Source organism: Taurulus bubalis (genome assembly GCF_910589615.1).
Source record: "Taurulus bubalis genome assembly, chromosome: 2".
NCBI classification, from domain to species: Eukaryota; Metazoa; Chordata; class Actinopteri; order Perciformes; family Cottidae; genus Taurulus; species Taurulus bubalis.
In genome coordinates, this window is record NC_136590.1 from 44,542,912 (window position 1) to 44,561,158 (window position 18,247).

At 38.5% G+C, this 18,247-nt stretch overlaps 1 protein-coding gene across 1 annotated transcript in view; it reads right to left on the reverse strand.

Moving 5' to 3' along the window:
- LOC306754031 (uncharacterized protein) overlaps positions 1-15,018 on the reverse strand; it is a gene marked incomplete at its 3' end in the record, with an annotated part of 46,510 nt that extends 31,492 nt beyond the window's left edge. Inside the window, exons 1-4 of the mRNA XM_079237943.1 lie at positions 14,909-15,018; positions 13,848-14,024; positions 11,392-13,039; positions 6,758-10,736 (exon numbers count right to left, since the gene is read on the reverse strand). Of these exons, the coding sequence (XP_079094069.1) occupies positions 6,758-10,736; positions 11,392-13,039; positions 13,848-14,024; positions 14,909-14,913 (5,809 nt within the window). The 5' untranslated portion in view covers positions 14,914-15,018. The remainder of the gene's footprint in view (positions 1-6,757; positions 10,737-11,391; positions 13,040-13,847; positions 14,025-14,908) is intronic.
- Between the last annotated feature and the right edge of the window lie 3,229 nt (positions 15,019-18,247).

Here is an 18,247-nt window from a genome sequence, read left to right on the forward strand (position 1 = left end):
CTCATCAAATCCAAGTCCAGCTTCTCTTTGTTCATCATCTCACTCTCTCTATCCAGATCATCTCTGTCTTTCTTCAGCTCTGCCTTCAGTTTGTTACCATCTTGTTTGTCCAAATCAAACTTCTGCTTCCATTGGGTTTCCATGTCTTCTCTCTGGATGACCATGTCTGATACTAGACTTCTCAGACTTTCCTTTTCTCTCTCTATCAGCTCAGTGTAACAAGCCATGTTTTCCTTCTGATCATCTTGAGCTGCAAGCGTTTGTTCCAATACAGAGTGCAGCATTACTGTCCCTTCATTGTTTTGTTGTAATCTTTCCATCTTCTTTTCCATGTCTTCACTCATCCTTTCATTCAGCTGTTGAAGTTTTGCTCTAAGAGTTTCAATTGATTTCATTTTATTCAGGAGGTGATCTTCTCTTATTTTCAGTTCAGACCTTTCTCCTTCCAATCTATCTTTTTCAGTTTCCAACCTGTGTCTGTCCATGTCAGTACTACTCTTCATCTGACTGAGTTGTTCTTTCTCTCCATTGATGGTGTTCATGGCAGCTTCAACCTCTTCTTTCTTGTTATTGAGATCCTTCCTCCAAAGAACCAGTTCCTCTCTTTCAGCCAGTACCATGTTCTTGCTGGTTTCCAGTTCTTGTGTTTGTCTTTTGAACTCATCTTCCTTGAGTTCTTGTTCTTTTTGTTGTAAGATAAACATGTTCATGTTGTTCTGAAGTGTGTCTCTCTCTGTCTGAAGGTGAAGGGTCACTTCTTCTATGTTTCCTTTCTCTCTTTGTATCTCATAAAGCTGACTCTCTGCAAGTTCCTTCTTCTGTTGTAGCTCAGTCTTTGTGATTGCCAGCTTGAAGCTTTCCCCTTTCATATCTTGTTTCTCTTGTTCTAACATGTCTCTTTGTTTCAGGATCTCAGACCTCATCAAATCCAAGTCCAGTTTCTCTTTGTTCATCATCTCACTCTCTCTATCCAGATCATCTCTGTTTTTCTTCAGCTCTGCCTTCAGTTTGTTACCATCTTGTTTGTCCAAATCAAACTTCTGCTTCCATTGGGTTTCCATGTCTTCTCTCTGGATGACCATGTCTGATAGTACACTTCTCAGACTTTCCTTTTCTCTCTCTATCAGCTCAGTGTAACAAGCCATGTTTTCCTTCTGATCATCTTGAGCTGCAAGCGTTTGTTCCAATACAGAGTACAGCATTACTGTCCCTTCATTGTTTTGTTGTAATCTTTCCATCTTTCTTTCCATGTCCTTACTCATCCTTTCATTCATTTGTTGAAGTTTTTCTTTCAGAGCTCCAATTGATTTCATTTTATTCAGGAGGTGATCTTCTCTTACTTTCAGTTCAGACCTTTCTCCTTCCAATCTATCTTTTTCAGTTTCCAACCTGTGTCTGTCCATGTCAGTACTACTCTTCATCTGAATGAGTTGTTCTTTCTCTCCATCGATGGTGTTCATGGCAGCTTCAACCTCTTCTTTCTTGTTATTGAGATCCTTCCTCCAAAGAACCAGTTCCTCTCTTTCAGCCAGTACCATGTTCTTGCTGGTTTCCAGTTCTTGTGTTTGTCTTTTGAACTCATCTTCCTTGAGTTCTTGTTCTTTTTGTTGTAAGATAAACATGTTCATGTTGTTCTGAAGTGTGTCTCTCTCTGTCTGAAGTTGAAGGGTCACTTCTTCAATTATTCTTTTCTCTCTTTGTATCTCATCAAGCTGACTCTCTGCAAGTTCTTTCTTCTGTTGTAGCTCAGTCTTTGTGATTGCCAGCTTGAAGCTTTCCCCTTTCATATCTTGTTTCTCTTGTTCTAACATGTCTCTTTGTTTCAGGAACTCAGATCTCATCAAATCCAAGTCCAGCTTCTCTTTGTTCATCATCTCACTCTCTCTATCCAGATCATCTCTGTCTTTCTTCAGCTCTGCATTCAGTTTGTTACCATCTTGTTTGTCCAAATCAAACTTCTGCTTCCAATGGGTTTCCATGTCTTCTCTCTGGATGACCATGTCTGATAGTACACTTCTCAGACTTTCCTTTTCTCTCTCTATCAGCTCAGTGTAACAAGCCATGTTTTCCTTCTGATCATCTTGAGCTGCAAGCGTTTGTTCCAATACAGAGTACAGCATTACTGTCCCTTCATTGTTTTGTTGTAATCTTTCCATCTTCTTTTCCATGGCTTCACTCATCCTTTCATTCAGCTGTTGAAGTTTTGCTCTCAGAGTTTCAATTAAATTCATTTTATTCTCGAGGTGATCTTCTCTTATTTTCAGTTCAGACCTTTCTCCTTCCAATCTATCTTTTTCAGTTTCCAACCTGTGTCTGTCCATGTCAGTATTACTCTTCATCTGACTGAGTTGTTCTTTCTCTCCATTGATGGTGTTCATGGCAGCTTCAACCTCTTCTTTCTTGTTATTCAGATCCTTCCTCCAAAGAACCAGTTCCTCTCTTTCAGCCATTACCATGTTCTTGCTGGTTTCCAGTTCTTGTGTTTGTCTTTTGAACTCATCTTCCTTGAGTTCTTGTTCTTTTTGTTTTAAGATAAACATGTTCATGTTGTTCTGAAGTGTGTCTCTCTCTGTCTGAAGTTGAAGGGTCACTTCTTCACTTATTCCTTTCTCTCTTTGTATCTCATCAAGCTGACTCTCTGCAAGCTCTTTCTTCTGTTGTAGCTCAGTCTTTGTGATTTCCAGCTTGAAGCTTTCCCCTTTCATATCTTGTTTCTCTTGTTCTAACATGTCTCTTTGTTTCAGGATCTCAGACCTCATCAAATCCAAGTCCAGCTTCTCTTTGTTCATCATCTCACTCTCTCTATCCAGATCATCTCTGTCTTTCTTCAGCTCTGCCTTCAGTTTGTTACCATCTTGTTTGTCCAAATCAAACTTCTGCTTCCATTGGGTTTCCATGTCTTCTCTCTGGATGACCATGTCTGATAGTACACTTCTCAGACTTTCCTTTTCTCTCTCTATCAGCTCAGTGTAACAAGCCATGTTTTCCTTCTGATCATCTTGAGCTGCAAGCGTTTGTTCCAATACAGAGTACAGCATTACTGTCCCTTCATTGTTTTGTTGCAATCTTTCCATCTTCTTTTCCATGGCTTCACTCATCCTTTCATTCAGCTGTTGAAGTTTTGCTCTCAGAGTTTCAATTAAATTCATTTTATTCTTGAGGTGATCTTCTCTTATTTTCAGTTCAGACCTTTCTCCTTCCAATCTATCTTTTTCAGTTTCCAACCTGTGTCTGTCCATGTCAGTACTACTCTTCATCTGACAGAGTTGTTCTTTCTCTCCATTGATGGTGTTCATGGCAGCTTCAACCTCTTCTTTCTTGTTATTGAGATCCTTCCTCCAAAGAACCAGTTCCTCTCTTTCAGCCATTACCATGTTCTTGCTGGTTTCCAGTTCTTGTGTTTGTCTTTTGAATTCATCTTCCTTGAGTTCTTGTTCTTTTTGTTGTAAGATAAACATGTTCATGTTGTTCTGAAGTTTGTCTCTCTCTGTCTGAAGTTGAAGGGTCACTTCTTCAATGTTTCTTTTTTCTCTTTGTATCTCATCAAGCTGACTCTCTGCAAGTTCCTTCTTCTGTTGTAGCTCAGTCTTTGTGATTTCCAGCTTGAAGCTATCCCCTTTCATATCTTGTTCTAACATGTCTCTTTGTTTCAGGATCTCAGACCTCATCAAATCCAAGTCCAGCTTCTCTTTGTTCATCATCTCACTCTCTCTATCCAGATCATCTCTGTCTTTCTTCAGCTCTGCCTTCAGTTTGTTACCATCTTGTTTGTCCAAATCAAACTTCTGCTTCCATTGGGTTTCCATGTCTTCTCTCTGGATGACCATGTCTGATAGTACACTTCTCAGACTTTCCTTTTCTCTCTCTATCAGCTCAGTGTAACAAGCCATGTTTTCCTTCTGATCATCTTGAGCTGCAAGCGTTTGTTCCAATACAGAGTACAGCATTACTGTCCCTTCATTGTTTTGTTGTAATCTTTCCATCTTCTTTTCCATGTCTTCACTCATCCTTTCATTCAGCTGTTGAAGTTTTGCTCTCAGAGTTTCAATTGATTTCATTTTATTCAGGAGGTGATCTTCTCTTACTTTCAGTTCAGACCTTTCTCCTTCCAATCTATCTTTTTCAGTTTCCAACCTGTGTCTGTCCATGTCAGTACTACTCTTCATCTGAATGAGTTGTTCTTTCTCTCCATCGATGGTGTTCATGGCAGCTTCAACCTCTTCTTTCTTGTTATTGAGATCCTTCCTCCAAAGAACCAGTTCCTCTCTTTCAGCCAGTACCATGTTCTTGCTGGTTTCCAGTTCTTGTGTTTGTCTTTTGAACTCATCTTCCTTGAGTTCTTGTTCTTTTTGTTGTAAGATAAACATGTTCATGTTGTTCTGAAGTGTGTCTCTCTCTGTCTGAAGTTGAAGGGTCACTTCTTCACTTATTCCTTTCTCTCTTTGTATCTCATCAAGCTGACTCTCTGCAAGCTCTTTCTTCTGTTGTAGCTCAGTCTTTGTGATTTCCAGCTTGAAGCTTTCCCCTTTCATATCTTGTTTCTCTTGTTCTAACATGTCTCTTTGTTTCAGGATCTCAGACCTCATCAAATCCAAGTCCAGCTTCTCTTTGTTCATCATCTCACTCTCTCTATCCAGATCATCTCTGTCTTTCTTCAGCTCTGCCTTCAGTTTGTTACCATCTTGTTTGTCCAAATCAAACTTCTGCTTCCATTGGGTTTCCATGTCTTCTCTCTGGATGGCCATGTCTGATACTAGACTTCTCAGACTTTCCTTTTCTCTCTCTATCAGCTCAGTGTAACAAGCCATGTTTTCCTTCTGATCATCTTGAGCTGCAAGCGTTTGTTCCAATACAGAGTACAGCATTACTGTCCCTTCATTGTTTTGTTGTAATCTTTCCATCTTCTTTTCCATGGCTTCACTCATCCTTTCATTCAGCTGTTGAAGTTTTGCTCTCAGAGTTTCAATTAAATTCATTTTATTCTCGAGGTGATCTTCTCTTATTTTCAGTTCAGACCTTTCTCCTTCCAATCTATCTTTTGCAGTTTCCAACCTGTGTCTGTCCATGTCAGTACTACTCTTCATCTGACTGAGTTGTTCTTTCTCTCCATTGATGGTGTTCATGGCAGCTTCAACCTCTTCTTTCTTGTTATTCAGATCCTTCCTCCAAAGAACCAGTTCCTCTCTTTCAGCCAGTACCATGTTCTTGCTGGTTTCCAGTTCTTGTGTTTGTCTTTTGAACTCATCTTCCTTGAGTTCTTGTTCTTTTTGTTTTAAGATAAACATGTTCATGTTGTTCTGAAGTTTGTCTCTCTCTGTCTGAAGGTGAAGGGTCACTTCTTCTATGTTTCCTTTCTCTCTTTGTATCTCATCAAGCTGACTCTCTGCAAGTTCCTTCTTCTGTTGTAGCTCAGTCTTTGTGATTTCCAGCTTGAAGCTTTCCCCTTTCATATCTTGTTTCTCTTGTTCTAACATGTCTCTTTGTTTCAGGATCTCAGACCTCATCAAATCCAAGTCCAGCTTCTCTTTGTTCATCATCTCACTCTCTCTGTCCAGATCATCTCTGTCTTTCTTCAGCTCTGCCTTCAGTTTGTTACCATCTTGTTTGTCCAAATCAAACTTCTGCTTCCATTGGGTTTCCATGTCTTCTCTCTGGATGGCCATGTCTGATAGTACACTTCTCAGACTTTCCTTTTCTCTCTCTATCAGCTCAGTGTAACAAGCCATGTTTTCCTTCTGATCATCTTGAGCTGCAAGCGTTTGTTCCAATACAGAGTACAGCATTACTGTCCCTTCATTGTTTTGTTGTAATCTTTCCATCTTCCTTTCCATGTCCTCACTCATCCTTTCATTCACTTGTTGAAGTTTTGCTCTCAGAGTTTCAATTGATTTCATTTTATTCAGGAGGTGATCTTCTCTTATTTTTAGTTCAGACCTTTCTCCTTCCAATCTATCTTTTTCAGTTTCCAACCTGTGTCTGTCCATGTCAGTACTACTCTTCATCTGACTGAGTTGTTCTTTCTCTCCATTGATGGTGTTCATGGCAGCTTCAACCTCTTCTTTCTTGTTATTGAGATCCTTCCTCCAAATATCCAGTTCCTCTCTTTCAGCCAGTACCATGTTCTTGCTGGTTTCCAGTTCTTGGGTTTGTCTTTTGAACTCATCTTCCTTGAGTTCTTGTTCTTTTTGTTGTAAGATAAACATGTTCATGTTGTTCTGAAGTGTGTCTCTCTCTGTCTGAAGTTGAAGGGTCACTTCTTCTATGTTTCCTTTCTCTCTTTGTATCTCATAAAGCTGACTCTCTGCAAGTTCCTTCTTCTGTTGTATTTCAGTCTTTGTGATTGCCAGCTTGAAGCTTTCCCCTTTCATATCTTGTTTCTCTTGTTCTAACATGTCTCTTTGTTTCAGGATCTCAGATCTCATCAAATCCAAGTCCAGCTTCTCTTTGTTCATCATCTCACTCTCTCTATCCAGATCATCTCTGTTTTTCTTCAGCTCTGCCTTCAGTTTGTTACCATCTTGTTTGTCCAAATCAAACTTCTGCTTCCATTGGGTTTCCATGTCTTCTCTCTGGATGACCATGTCTGATAGTACACTTCTCAGACTTTCCTTTTCTCTCTCTATCAGCTCAGTGTAACAAGCCATGTTTTCCTTCTGATCATCTTGAGCTGCAAGCGTTTGTTCCAATACAGAGTACAGCATTACTGTCCCTTCATTGTTTTGTTGTAATCTTTCCATCTTCTTTTCCATGTCCTTACTCATCCTTTCATTCAGCTGTTGAATTTTTTCTCTTAGAGTTTCAATTGATTTCATTTTATTCTCGAGGTGATCTTCTCTTATTTGCAGTTCAGACCTTTCTCCTTCCAGTCTATCCTTTTCAGTTTCCAACCTGTGTCTGTCCATGTCAGTACTACTCTTCATCTGACGGAGTTGTTCTTTCTCTCCATTGATGATGTTCATGGCAGCTTCAACCTCTTCTTTCTTGTTATTGAGATCCTTCCTCCAAAGAACCAGTTCCTCTCTTTCAGCCAGTACCATGTTCTTGCTGGTTTCCAGTTCTTGTGTTTGTCTTTTGAACTCATCTTCCTTGAGTTCTTGTTCTTTTTGTTTTAATATGACCACATTTGATTTTCTTATCAGACCTTCTCTTTCTAAAAGTCTGACGCTCTTTTCACTCTTTTCTTCTGTTTTATCCGGTTCCAGTTCTTCTCTATTTGCCAGCCCAATATCTTGTATTTCTCTCCTGGTTTCATTTTCTTCTCCATGTTTCCTTTTCCAGTGCAATTTCTTTTGCCGTCGTGTAATTTCAGGTTTCACGTGTAGTTTTTTCTTGGTTCTTAAAATGTCTGCCTCTTCTTTAACGCTGTCTTCAGATGGTTGATTCAGTTGTAAAAGAAGAGCGTCCTCAGAATCCTTTGACGGTATTTCTTCATTTATCAACACCTCTTCTTCATTATGCCCTTTTCCACTTTGGACGTTCTCCATTATTTCCTTTTCTACATCTCCCTTCTTCTGCATTAGTTTCCTTTTAGTTCTTGGGACTTTAATTTCTTTCTCACTCGCTGTATCATTAATCCGTCTCTTCTTTTCATTGTGTTCTTTCTTTTCTTTCTGCTGTTCATGTTTGAGCATAATTACCTTGTCCTTGAGTAGCTGTTCATCACCCAACTCTTTCTCTCTCAGTGGTAAATCTTCAGATTTTTCTATGATTCTCTCCTTTTCTTTTTTGATTGATTGATTGATATTGACTTTGGTGGCATTTACCTTCTCTTTCTCCAAATGCGTTTGCATTTCTTGCACATTTTTTAAAGCACATATCATAATTTCCTTTTGTCTTTTAATGTCCATCTTGATATTTTCCACTTCTTCTCTTCCCTGGGTTATATGTTTTGCCTCGGCCTCCATGTGCCGTTTTTGATCTTTAAAGTATTCATTCACATCTTCACTCTGTTCTTTCATGACTTTACATTTCTCCATACATGTCTGAATTAGTTTCCCGTGCTTTTGAACAAGATTTTGAAACTGAATGAACCGCTCTCCCGTTCCACCTTCTCTCCCATCTTTTTCTCTCTGCATCTTCAGTTTCATGATCTCCAGCTCATCCCTCTCTCTGTTGATCCTCTCCAGTCGCTGGTCCAGATCCTTCTTCCTCTTCTGTGTCTCCCTCTTCAGTGCATCTTTTTCAACTTTTACCTGAGCCCACATCTTTTTACCTTCCTGCTCTTTTTGAATGCCTTTTCGGATCATCTGTTGATTTTCGATTTTTTCGATCTCCAACTCAGACTTCAACACTTCCATCTCTCTTCTTTCTCTTTTCACTTCTTCTAGTCTGATTCCAAGCTCCTCTTTTTGTTTTTGGATCTTATTCCGCATGTGGATCATTTCACCCATCTCTGCGTTTGCTTGTATTGCCATTTTTATCTGATATTTTATCTGGCTCATGTTGTCTCTTACAGTCCTGTTCTCAGTTTGTAATGCCTTGAGTCCTTCTCTTTGTTCCCCTAAACACACATTTACATTTTCCAGAAGTCCCATTTCCCTCTGCATCATTTCCAAATGTACATGAATCTTTTGTCTTATGTTTGGAAGGTCAATAATGGAATGTGTGACTTTTGAGATTTGCTGTATCATCTTAACTTCCTCTCTGATTTTTTTCAATGGATGCTTTTCCAGACTTTGTTCATCATCCTCTCTGGAAACTTGGATAAGAGTAGTCTGGTCTTTGAATCTCTGCTTCTCCTCATCCAGCGCCTCCTTCTGCTGGTGCAATTTCATCCTCAATATTTCTAACTCATCCATTTTTCTCATGGTTTCTTCAAGTCTTTGCTCCAATTCTCTTCTTCTCTTTTTGGTCTCTCTCCTCAGCACTTTCTTTTCTCTTTGTAGGTCATTCCACTTTATTTCACTCTCCTCCTTCATTTGCATACTTTTTCTAAATACATGTTTACTTTCTCTTTTTTTCATTTCCAGCTCAGACATCAGCAGCTCCATTTCTCTTATTTCTCTTTTAGTCATTTGCACTTTGTCATCAAGTTCCTGTTTCTGTCTTTCCATGCTCTCTCTCAAACGGTTCACCTCGTGTATTTCTGCCTCAGCTTGTCTTTCTCCTCTCACATTGTCCCTCTCTATGTGAATATGTTGAGTCAGCATCTCACTATCTTTTCTCTCAATCACCTCCTCACATATAGACTTTTTCAGTTGTTCAATTTCACAGTTTTCTGATCTCAGTTGGAAGATTTCATCTTCCTTTTCTTTTTCCATTCTGTTCTTTGTCATGTTGTCACTTTCTGAATCAGTTTCATCTCTGTCCTGTTTCTTTATGCATCGCTCCTCTCTTTCAGTCCTTTCAAAGGCACGTTCTCTACCTTTATACTGACAGATTTCAGTGTTGACTTTTATTAGGTGAGCTCTTCCTCGGGATATTAAAGGATGTCTGTCTTCCAGTTCTTGTTTTGAAGCCTCAATCTTATCGTGCAGGTCTTCCATCTGTCTCAGTTGTACTTCAGTCTCCTTCATAACAATCTTTACGTCTTCACTTTTCAGTCTAGTCTTGGCAGCAATTTTCTCTATGGTGCCCATGACTTTTGCCATTTTCTCCAACTTCTGCTCAGTCACATCAGTTTGTCTTTGCAGTTTTATTTTCAAAATATCAAATTCATCTCTCTCTCTCAAAGTTTTCTCCAACCTCTGATCCAGTTTTATTTTCTGTTTTTTTGCTGCGGTTTTTATCGATTTCATGTTCCTCATTTCATCCTTCAGATGCACGTCGCTTTGCCTTATTGCAGCTTTTACGTGTTTCAAAAGCTCTTGGAACAGTTTCATGTCATGGAGCAATCCTTCAATTTCACTCTCCTCCTCCTCCTCATCGTGTGCGTTGATGTAACTTACTTCAGTGAGGTCTTCAAGTTCTAGATTGACTAGTCTTATGATTTCTCGTGTTCTATAAATCTCTCCCCGAAGTCTTTGTGTATCCGTACTTCTTGAGTCTGCTTCACCAGGAAATCCATCTATCTCCTCAGTCTGGGTCTGTATATTTTCTCTTGACTCCTGACCTTGTTTTTGCTTCTGAACATCGTTCACTTCTTGATTCAGCTCACTGCTTTTCTCCTGTTTGTGCACCTTCAATTCATATTGAACTATTTCACGTTCGAAAACACGTGTGCTTTCTCTGACTCTAATTTGTAAACCATCTTCAATCTTTGTTTTTTGACTTTGCATGACATTTATACTCGTAATGAGCCTTTTAATCTCTTGATTCTTTTGCTCCATGCTCTCTATGGCATTCTTGATTTGCTCCCCTATTTTCTCCTCTCTCTCTTTGAGTTTGGATATCTGCTTTTTGACTTCTTCCATTTCTCTTACATGCATTGCACATTTTCTCTGATCATCATCCATTAATGTTTCTTCATGAATTATTGTCTGCATCTGTAAGAAAACATTATACTCTTCCTTCTGGTTGTCTTGTCTCTGTTCGTGCTCTGAACGCATATCTTCCTGTTCCTTTACTTCTTCACTTCGATGCCAGTCTTCTAATGTTACGGACTCTTGCAAAGACACGGTGTCTTTAGTCATTTCATCTTCTGCATCTTCTTTGTCTGTTGGAATTTCAAATGTTTGATCGGTTTCTTTCTGTGGTTCCTGATGTTTAGATGTATTCCCTGCAAAAGGGCAATTTTTGATTGCAGATTCAGTCAATATCCATTTGCTGACCTGAGCTTTCATGGAAGTCATCTTGTCCTTCACAAAAAAAGAAATAATTGTCATTGTTTTTCTTGTAATTTGAAGGTCAACCAACCAAAGAACGTCCCACGATTTAATGTCATTGCGGCATTAGTTTTATTTATTAGTATATTATCCTTGTATTTATTGAGTAAAATCAACTATGTTTTTAATAGACGCTCACACTTTTGTATTTATAAGCGAGCGATACAGCTGTGCATCCTACGAATGATTAAACTCACTGCTATGCTGCTGTGTTGGAAGAAGCACTCACATATTTGACTTAATTAAAAGTAATGATACCAGACTTCAATAAGCTCTGCCTCTCTGGCATCTGACTCAGTAAAGGTTTGCATTAAAAATGTAAATGAAACGTAAGCAGCCATGTGTTACTGTGACAACAACATATTACATTTTAACCTGTAAATGTACAAAAAGGAAACGTTTGCATAAAGAAATTAAACAATATGTTTGTAATATGTAATGCTTCTTTCTGGGCTAGCTATAGGTGTCATGGTACATAATCTCTGTTTTCTTTCTGGGGTTTTTATTTTTACGAATTTGAACAATAGAGATACTTTTGAGCTGGATATGCTCAAAATAATGAATCTATACATTAAATACGGCTGAGGCTGTATGGATAATTACGGGCCCAAGAGACGCATTTACTTACCATGATCTTTTTGACCTCGTCCTTGTTCTGGTCCATCTTTCTCTGGACTTTGAGCATGTCCTCCCTGGTGAGGTTCATCTCTGCAGCAGCGTTTTCCATGCTGGCTTTTATCTCACTCATAGTCCGGATGGTAGTCCTTGTGTCTTCCACTTTTTGTTCCATCTCCTTCCCTTGTCGTTGTATCTTCACCTTCATGAGTTCTACCTCATCCCTCTCTCTCATGGTTCTCTCCAGCCGCCGGTCAAGCTCGCGGCTCTTTTTTTTTACTCGGAAATTCCTCCATTGGATTTGTCTCTTTTCTTCTGTGGAGTCTCGCCTGCTTTGCTCTGCATCTTCTCTCACTTCATTCTCGTTGCTTGGGTCTATGTTGTCTTCCTCAAACTGATTTTCTTCATGTTGTGTTAAATCTCTGGTTCTGTCCACCTGAATTATGATCTTCTTAGCTTGTCTTCCCTCCATGTCTTGTTTAGCAGCTTCAGCCTCTTCCATGTTTTCCCTGTCAGTCAGTATTTTAGTCTTGATGTTTCGTACGTCATCTTCTTCACATTGGAGCAGTGCCAACGTTTTTTCTCGGTTTGGATTTTGCGTCTGCATATCAGTTTCCCAGTGTGTTGTCTTCATGCTTTCTCTTTGCTTTTGAGAATCAGATTTCATATTTTCCGCTCGACCGCTCTCTGTCTTCAGCTGCTGCCCTTCTCTCACAGTCGCTCTCAGTTGAAGTTCACCCTCTTCTAACGTCTCCCAAAGTTTCTCCATCTCTTCCTGGATTCTGCTGAAATCAATTCTGACCCTTCCAGAAGCGTCTTTTTCTTCTTTCTGCCTTTCCCTGCTTTGCATGTTGGTCCACCCTCGCTTCATCTTGTTGATATTTACATTCATATTATGTTTGATGTGGTAAATGTGATCTTGATGTTGTGAAATAACCTTTTTATTTCTATTTATCTCTCGCTTTATGTCCGCCATGGTTTTTTTCATTTCTTCTTTTACCTGCTTTTCTGCAAGCATTCTTTTTGTATGTTCTTGAATCCGACTCAGCATACTGTCGGCCATGATCTCCTCTGTGATCTCCTCTGTGATCTCCTCTGTGATCTCCTCTGTGATCTCCTCTGTGATCTCCTCTGTGATCTCCTGCTCTCTCTTCATCTGCTCCACGGGTCCCTTACTTTCTTTCCATTTTGCCTGCTCACATTTGATCATTTCCCACTTGTGTCGCTCATTAATGAGCTCTTTGCGGCGTCTTTCCAGAGTTTCCCTCTCTTGGTATATTTCAGTCTGCATTTTCAGAAGTTGCATTTTTTCCTGAGAAGCTTCATTTTTATTCACCTCGAGTTTCTCAATAACATTTTCTACCTGTAACCTCAGTCTTTTTATTAATAAGTGCTGCTCATGTTTTTCAGCTGTCAGTCTGTCAATGTCCTCCTGTTGTTGCTCTGTATTTGTCTTCAGGAAGTCAATTTCATCTCTCTGACTTTCTGTCTCTTCCAAAAGCTTTTCAAGCTCTCCCAGTACTTGACACGTTAATTGTCTTTGTCTTTTAATGGTTTCCCTCTTGGTTTTTATGAACGCTTGTGTTTGTTTGTCTTCCATTTGCTTGCTGTTCTCCATTGTCCACTCGTGTTCGGTTTGGGTCATTCTGCTGTTCTTTGCTCTGTTGGTCATGAAAAAGGAACAGAATATCACTTGCCAGTCCACATCTGATACTAAACCAGGACAGAAAAAAACGTGTGGAACAACAGAGCCAACTGAAAATATGTTGAGCATGTTAATCCTCTTTAGTGAAACCCAAAACACAGGAAGAAAGCATAAAGAAAAGCAACAACAACATGTATCGTCCACTAGCTCCTCACAACTCTTTAAAGTTCTCCAAAAGTTTAACATTTCCAAATGTTTGATATGCACGGTCAGACGAAACCCTGCCACAGTGAAGTCCTGCGAAAGGCTTCATCATCATCATCATCCGTCTTTATGGCACATCATCCAAGACCCTAAATAAACTCCAGTAGATCCAGAACTCTGCTGCTCGCCTGATCTCATTAATCTCATTAAATCTCACTGGATTTATTCACATTTCTCACCAAAAACTACATTTTGTACATTACAACACATCAGTTGAACATCATGATAGTGTGATACTTAACCGTTACCTCATACTTTATATATGTTTTACTGAGAAGAGCTTAAACACACTGTGCAGTGACTGAATACTCTTGCATGGTAATGATTACAAATAAGTAAAACCTTAAAAAATATGTTACGGTTGTTCCTACAGGACTTATTTTGGACTTTTAGTGTGTGTGTGTGTGTGTGTGTGTGTGTGTATGTGTGTGTGTGTGTGTGTGTGTGTGTGTGTGTGTGTGTGTGTGTGTGTGTGTGTGTGTGTGTGTGTGTGTACGCTTGTACCTTCAATAACAGCCCTATGCTGATATTTAAAATGCATATTTCCAGGTGTGTCTTACCCAGGTTCCTCCTTTGAAAGTATCTTATAAAAGTTGACTTTGGATTGTGATGTTCCTTCTTCCACAACTTGAAACGGCGGCCTGGTCTGCTCCTCAGTGATGGTTGTTGTCTTCTGTGAGGCCTTTATGATGGCTCCAGTTGCTTCTGCTCCCTGAACTCCTCCAGGAGGTTTTCCACTACAAATGAATTGGATAATGTGTTGCTATCTGTTCAATGCTCCTTCAGTTTTAAAGGTATTTTCACTTAAACAAACATAAGATGTTCAAACCTATTCTTTTAAACATGCTTTAAAGAGTTTCAGTGGAGGTTTATTGTACAATGTGAGGTGTGTTTACTGTGTAATGATGATTCATAAGAACACATTCATGCACCAAACACAATCATTTTGAGGAATAAAATACACTTATCATGGTCTCTAGATATGTTTCCATATTACAAACTGGTGTTTTCAATGAGATCACAGGTTTGAGTAAGAATACAATTTTAATTTAGAAAATTCTAGAAAACGTGCATTGCATTGCAGAGTTATAATATATATATATATATATATATATATATATATATATATATATATATATAGAAAAAAATAAAAGTTAAAAGTTAAACAAAATCCTGTGTTTTTTTCATTTTGTATATATACATATATATATATATACACATATATATGTGTATGTGTATATATACATATATATATATATGTATATATGTGTACATATACACACACATATATGTACATATGTGTATATATACACACATATATACATATATATATATATGTGTGTATATATATACATATATATGTATATATATATATATATATACACACATATATATACATGTATATATATGTGTGTATATATATACATATATATGTATATATATGTATATATATACACACATATATACACACATATATATGTATATATATATATACATATATATATGTGTGTATATATATACATATATATGTATATATGTATATATATATATATATATATATATATATATATATATATATATATACATACATACATACATATACACACACATTTGTTCTTACCTCATCTGCCTTTTGTCTTGAGTTGTGTACAAAAACACAAAGTAAACAGCGTGAGGCTCAAAGTACTCGGCACATCTAAGCGAGTCCTTTGAGGTCTGTGCTTGTTGGTGTTAAACTATATATCTGTGTGACTGTGGCAGGCTTGTGCTGTTATCCTAAAAACATTGTATATCTCTTCTCTCCAGACGTTGAGTGGCCACTGCGTCGAGCTGTCAGAGATGTGACACCCAGGAAGTTGTTTACTCTTCGATGGACGGGTGGGGCAACACCACACTCTGAGTCTGGGGTCAGCTGATAAGGTTGGGGTTCATTTTTGGGCTTGGTGTACTTCCCTCCGCTCTCCTAAAGGAGTTACTCAATGAGCATTGAATAATCACGCATGAGCATGTATTATATTAGTACAAACAGGTGGCATTACTTTACTTTATAGCAAATGTAAATATGGTAGAAAAGGCATTATTAAAACGGTTTCCATCTAACGTAAAATATCAGAATGTCAGTAAAAGACACCTCTACAGAATATGCGAACAAAAACTAACATTTATAAATGTCATGCATTAATCATGACATTTATTAATGCTCTAAGGCATAGATAGCCCTCACTTTAGATGAGGTCACATAAAATGCTTAACTAACGACTAGTAGCTACCTGAATTAACCATGAATAGCAGTATTAAAACACGTTTATAAAGCACATGTTGACATGAATGAATGAATGAATATATACTTTATTAATCCCCAAGGGGAAATTTTGTGTCGCGTAGCAGCAATTTACACAGAAAATAAGATAAGATATAAAAACAGGGATGAAAGATATATGCAATAATAATACTAATAGAATAAAGATAACAAATAACAACAATAAAATAGCTGGATGAAAGAAAGAATAGAGTATTAATTTAGGAATTCAATTAAATTAAATTAAGTTAAACTTAAACAGTAGAAGTGCACGAGTGCAAGTATGTATGTGCATATTAAGGTGTAAATAAAAATAACAACAAACACTCCCTAAATATTAGTGCATATCTAAATTATCATCATCAGCTAAATGAAATGTAATGTAACCCGGTTGTTTGTCATCTGCATGATGCAACACTAAGAACGCAGACAAAGTATTTAAGATGCGCTTTTTTGTAGTCCATCTCCTAACATCCGCCTGCCGTCGCATTATAACTACGTAGCTTAGAGAAAGTGAAGATTTCCTCGTGAATTCTCCTTCCCATCTTTCCTTGACCCCGTGGCCTTTTCCACAGAGGTCAAGGAGAAGTGGTCAGGAATAGATGTTAGGAGGTACGTTTTGGATTTGGTACCTACGCATGCTCCGTCTGTTAAGTTCAACAATTTTTAACTTTGTGATTCTGTTTAGACCAGCAGAGAAGGCTTAGCAGGCCCTGACGGCCACCACTGACATTAAGGATAAAACATTTGACCTGCAACTAGTGAGTAAAAGGAAAAATACAACTGAATTATGCTTGAAGTGTCTTTAATCTTTGATTTGACGGTTAATGGAAAGATAATAAATTGAATAATATCTGAATGGCTGACCGATATGTACATGTTCAGGACATTTCTAACCACATCCATCCATCTCATCCGCTGCTCGTCGTCTCCTCGCCGGCCATCACGACAGCCTTTGAGCTTCTTTAAGGCGACTTTCACGTTTCCACAGTTTAATTTCTGGGATATATCGTTTCCCATGGCCATCCAAATGGACCCCGTGAAGGTTGAAGCCGTCACTACCTGGTCTGTCCCAAACTCCCGACGCTCCGCCCCTGACAGGAAGCTCCATCCCTGCGCCTTTTTTTTCTCGTCGGCTTTCCCCCGCCCGAGAGAAACTATGACATTGGCAACCGGGAACTACCAGTCGTGAAGCTGGCCGGAGGAGGAACCTACCTCTGGCTCGTCTTCCATCCTTCCTGACTCCTGCCAAGTCGTCCTCACCTCGGCGATTGAGGAATCAGTGAGGGCCACTAAGGGTCAAGCCGGCCCCAGTGCGAGTCCTCCTAACCACCTTCTCAGGCTCTTCGGTCCAACGTCCTCCAGTTGGCCCACACTTACCTGCCACCCGGGTCTCCAAAGGGCCCAGGACGCTCTTCGGCAGCACTTCCGAATTTTTGTTATTCATGTTTTTTTTCTTCTATTGAATGCTATATTTGACACTGAACTAGCTCATCTTTATCTCAGTGATAGTGTCCAAATTAGCATAAAATATCACTGGTTTGTAAAAACTACACAGACAACAACATAGATGTAAATGTTGATCAAAATCTTATTCCCTTCTGCTCAAAATAAAACAAGTCTCCATCCATTGGATTTGGGAGCGACTTGGATATGAAAGCTAGTTTATCCGTCTTTCCTTTACAAGCAGGAAAAGTATTTCTCTCTCGTTATTTGAGAAAAGTTCATATTTGTGTTCACTATGACCCTGAAATTCTGTCTCTTCTGTTATCATATACTGAATGAATGCAAAACTACAGAGCAAAACTACACTCTTTCTGATTGGACCAATCTATGAACTGTCTGAAACAATGCATATCCGAGGCCCCAAAAAAATTGTTCAAGTTAAAAGATTTTCGAACGTTAAAGTTACGCATTAGAACTGTGAATTATGTACATTACAGACCCTGAAAACGGAGGCTAAATTCTTCATCAGGAGGTCTTCCTCAGTCTCCAAGTCCTCTACTCCCATGAATCAATACCAGAGCCACTGGTGTGACATAGCAAAAGAAAACGGCACAGCCTGGCCTTACAAGGGTATATAAGTCCATTTTACATGTTTATAACACAATTCAACCATAAATATGAACATCAACCATAAATAGCTCCCCAAGTTATGGAAATATACATCATCATATCCCGAGCTTGATGCCACACATGATTCGCGCACCTTTCTGGAAAGCTCACGACTTACAGAATGTGGGAAAATGTGGACTAATTAAATTACTAAAAAACATTTAACTTAATTTAATCAAAGTGTGATGTTGGGCTATACAAGATAAATCGAATTGAATATTCCATTTTCATATTTTTTTCTATTTCAAGATGAGCCTTTTGTCAGATCTCTTTATTCTTAAAAAGATCACATAAAAAAGTTACCATCCAAATTTAAAGCATACTGGAATTTGACCATTGAACCCATTTTATTGTATTGAATATTTAGGCGTCCTTTTTGGTGCTTTAAACCCACTTAGCACTTTAACTACTATGCTACTTCAATAAGCTGGTTCATACACATTTTGACCAGTGGATTTCCATGACCAAACATTTTGTGAAATCTCGGTGTAGACATGAAAAAGTGAGAAAATGTAGTATTTAAACTAACAATGAGAATTCCAAAGC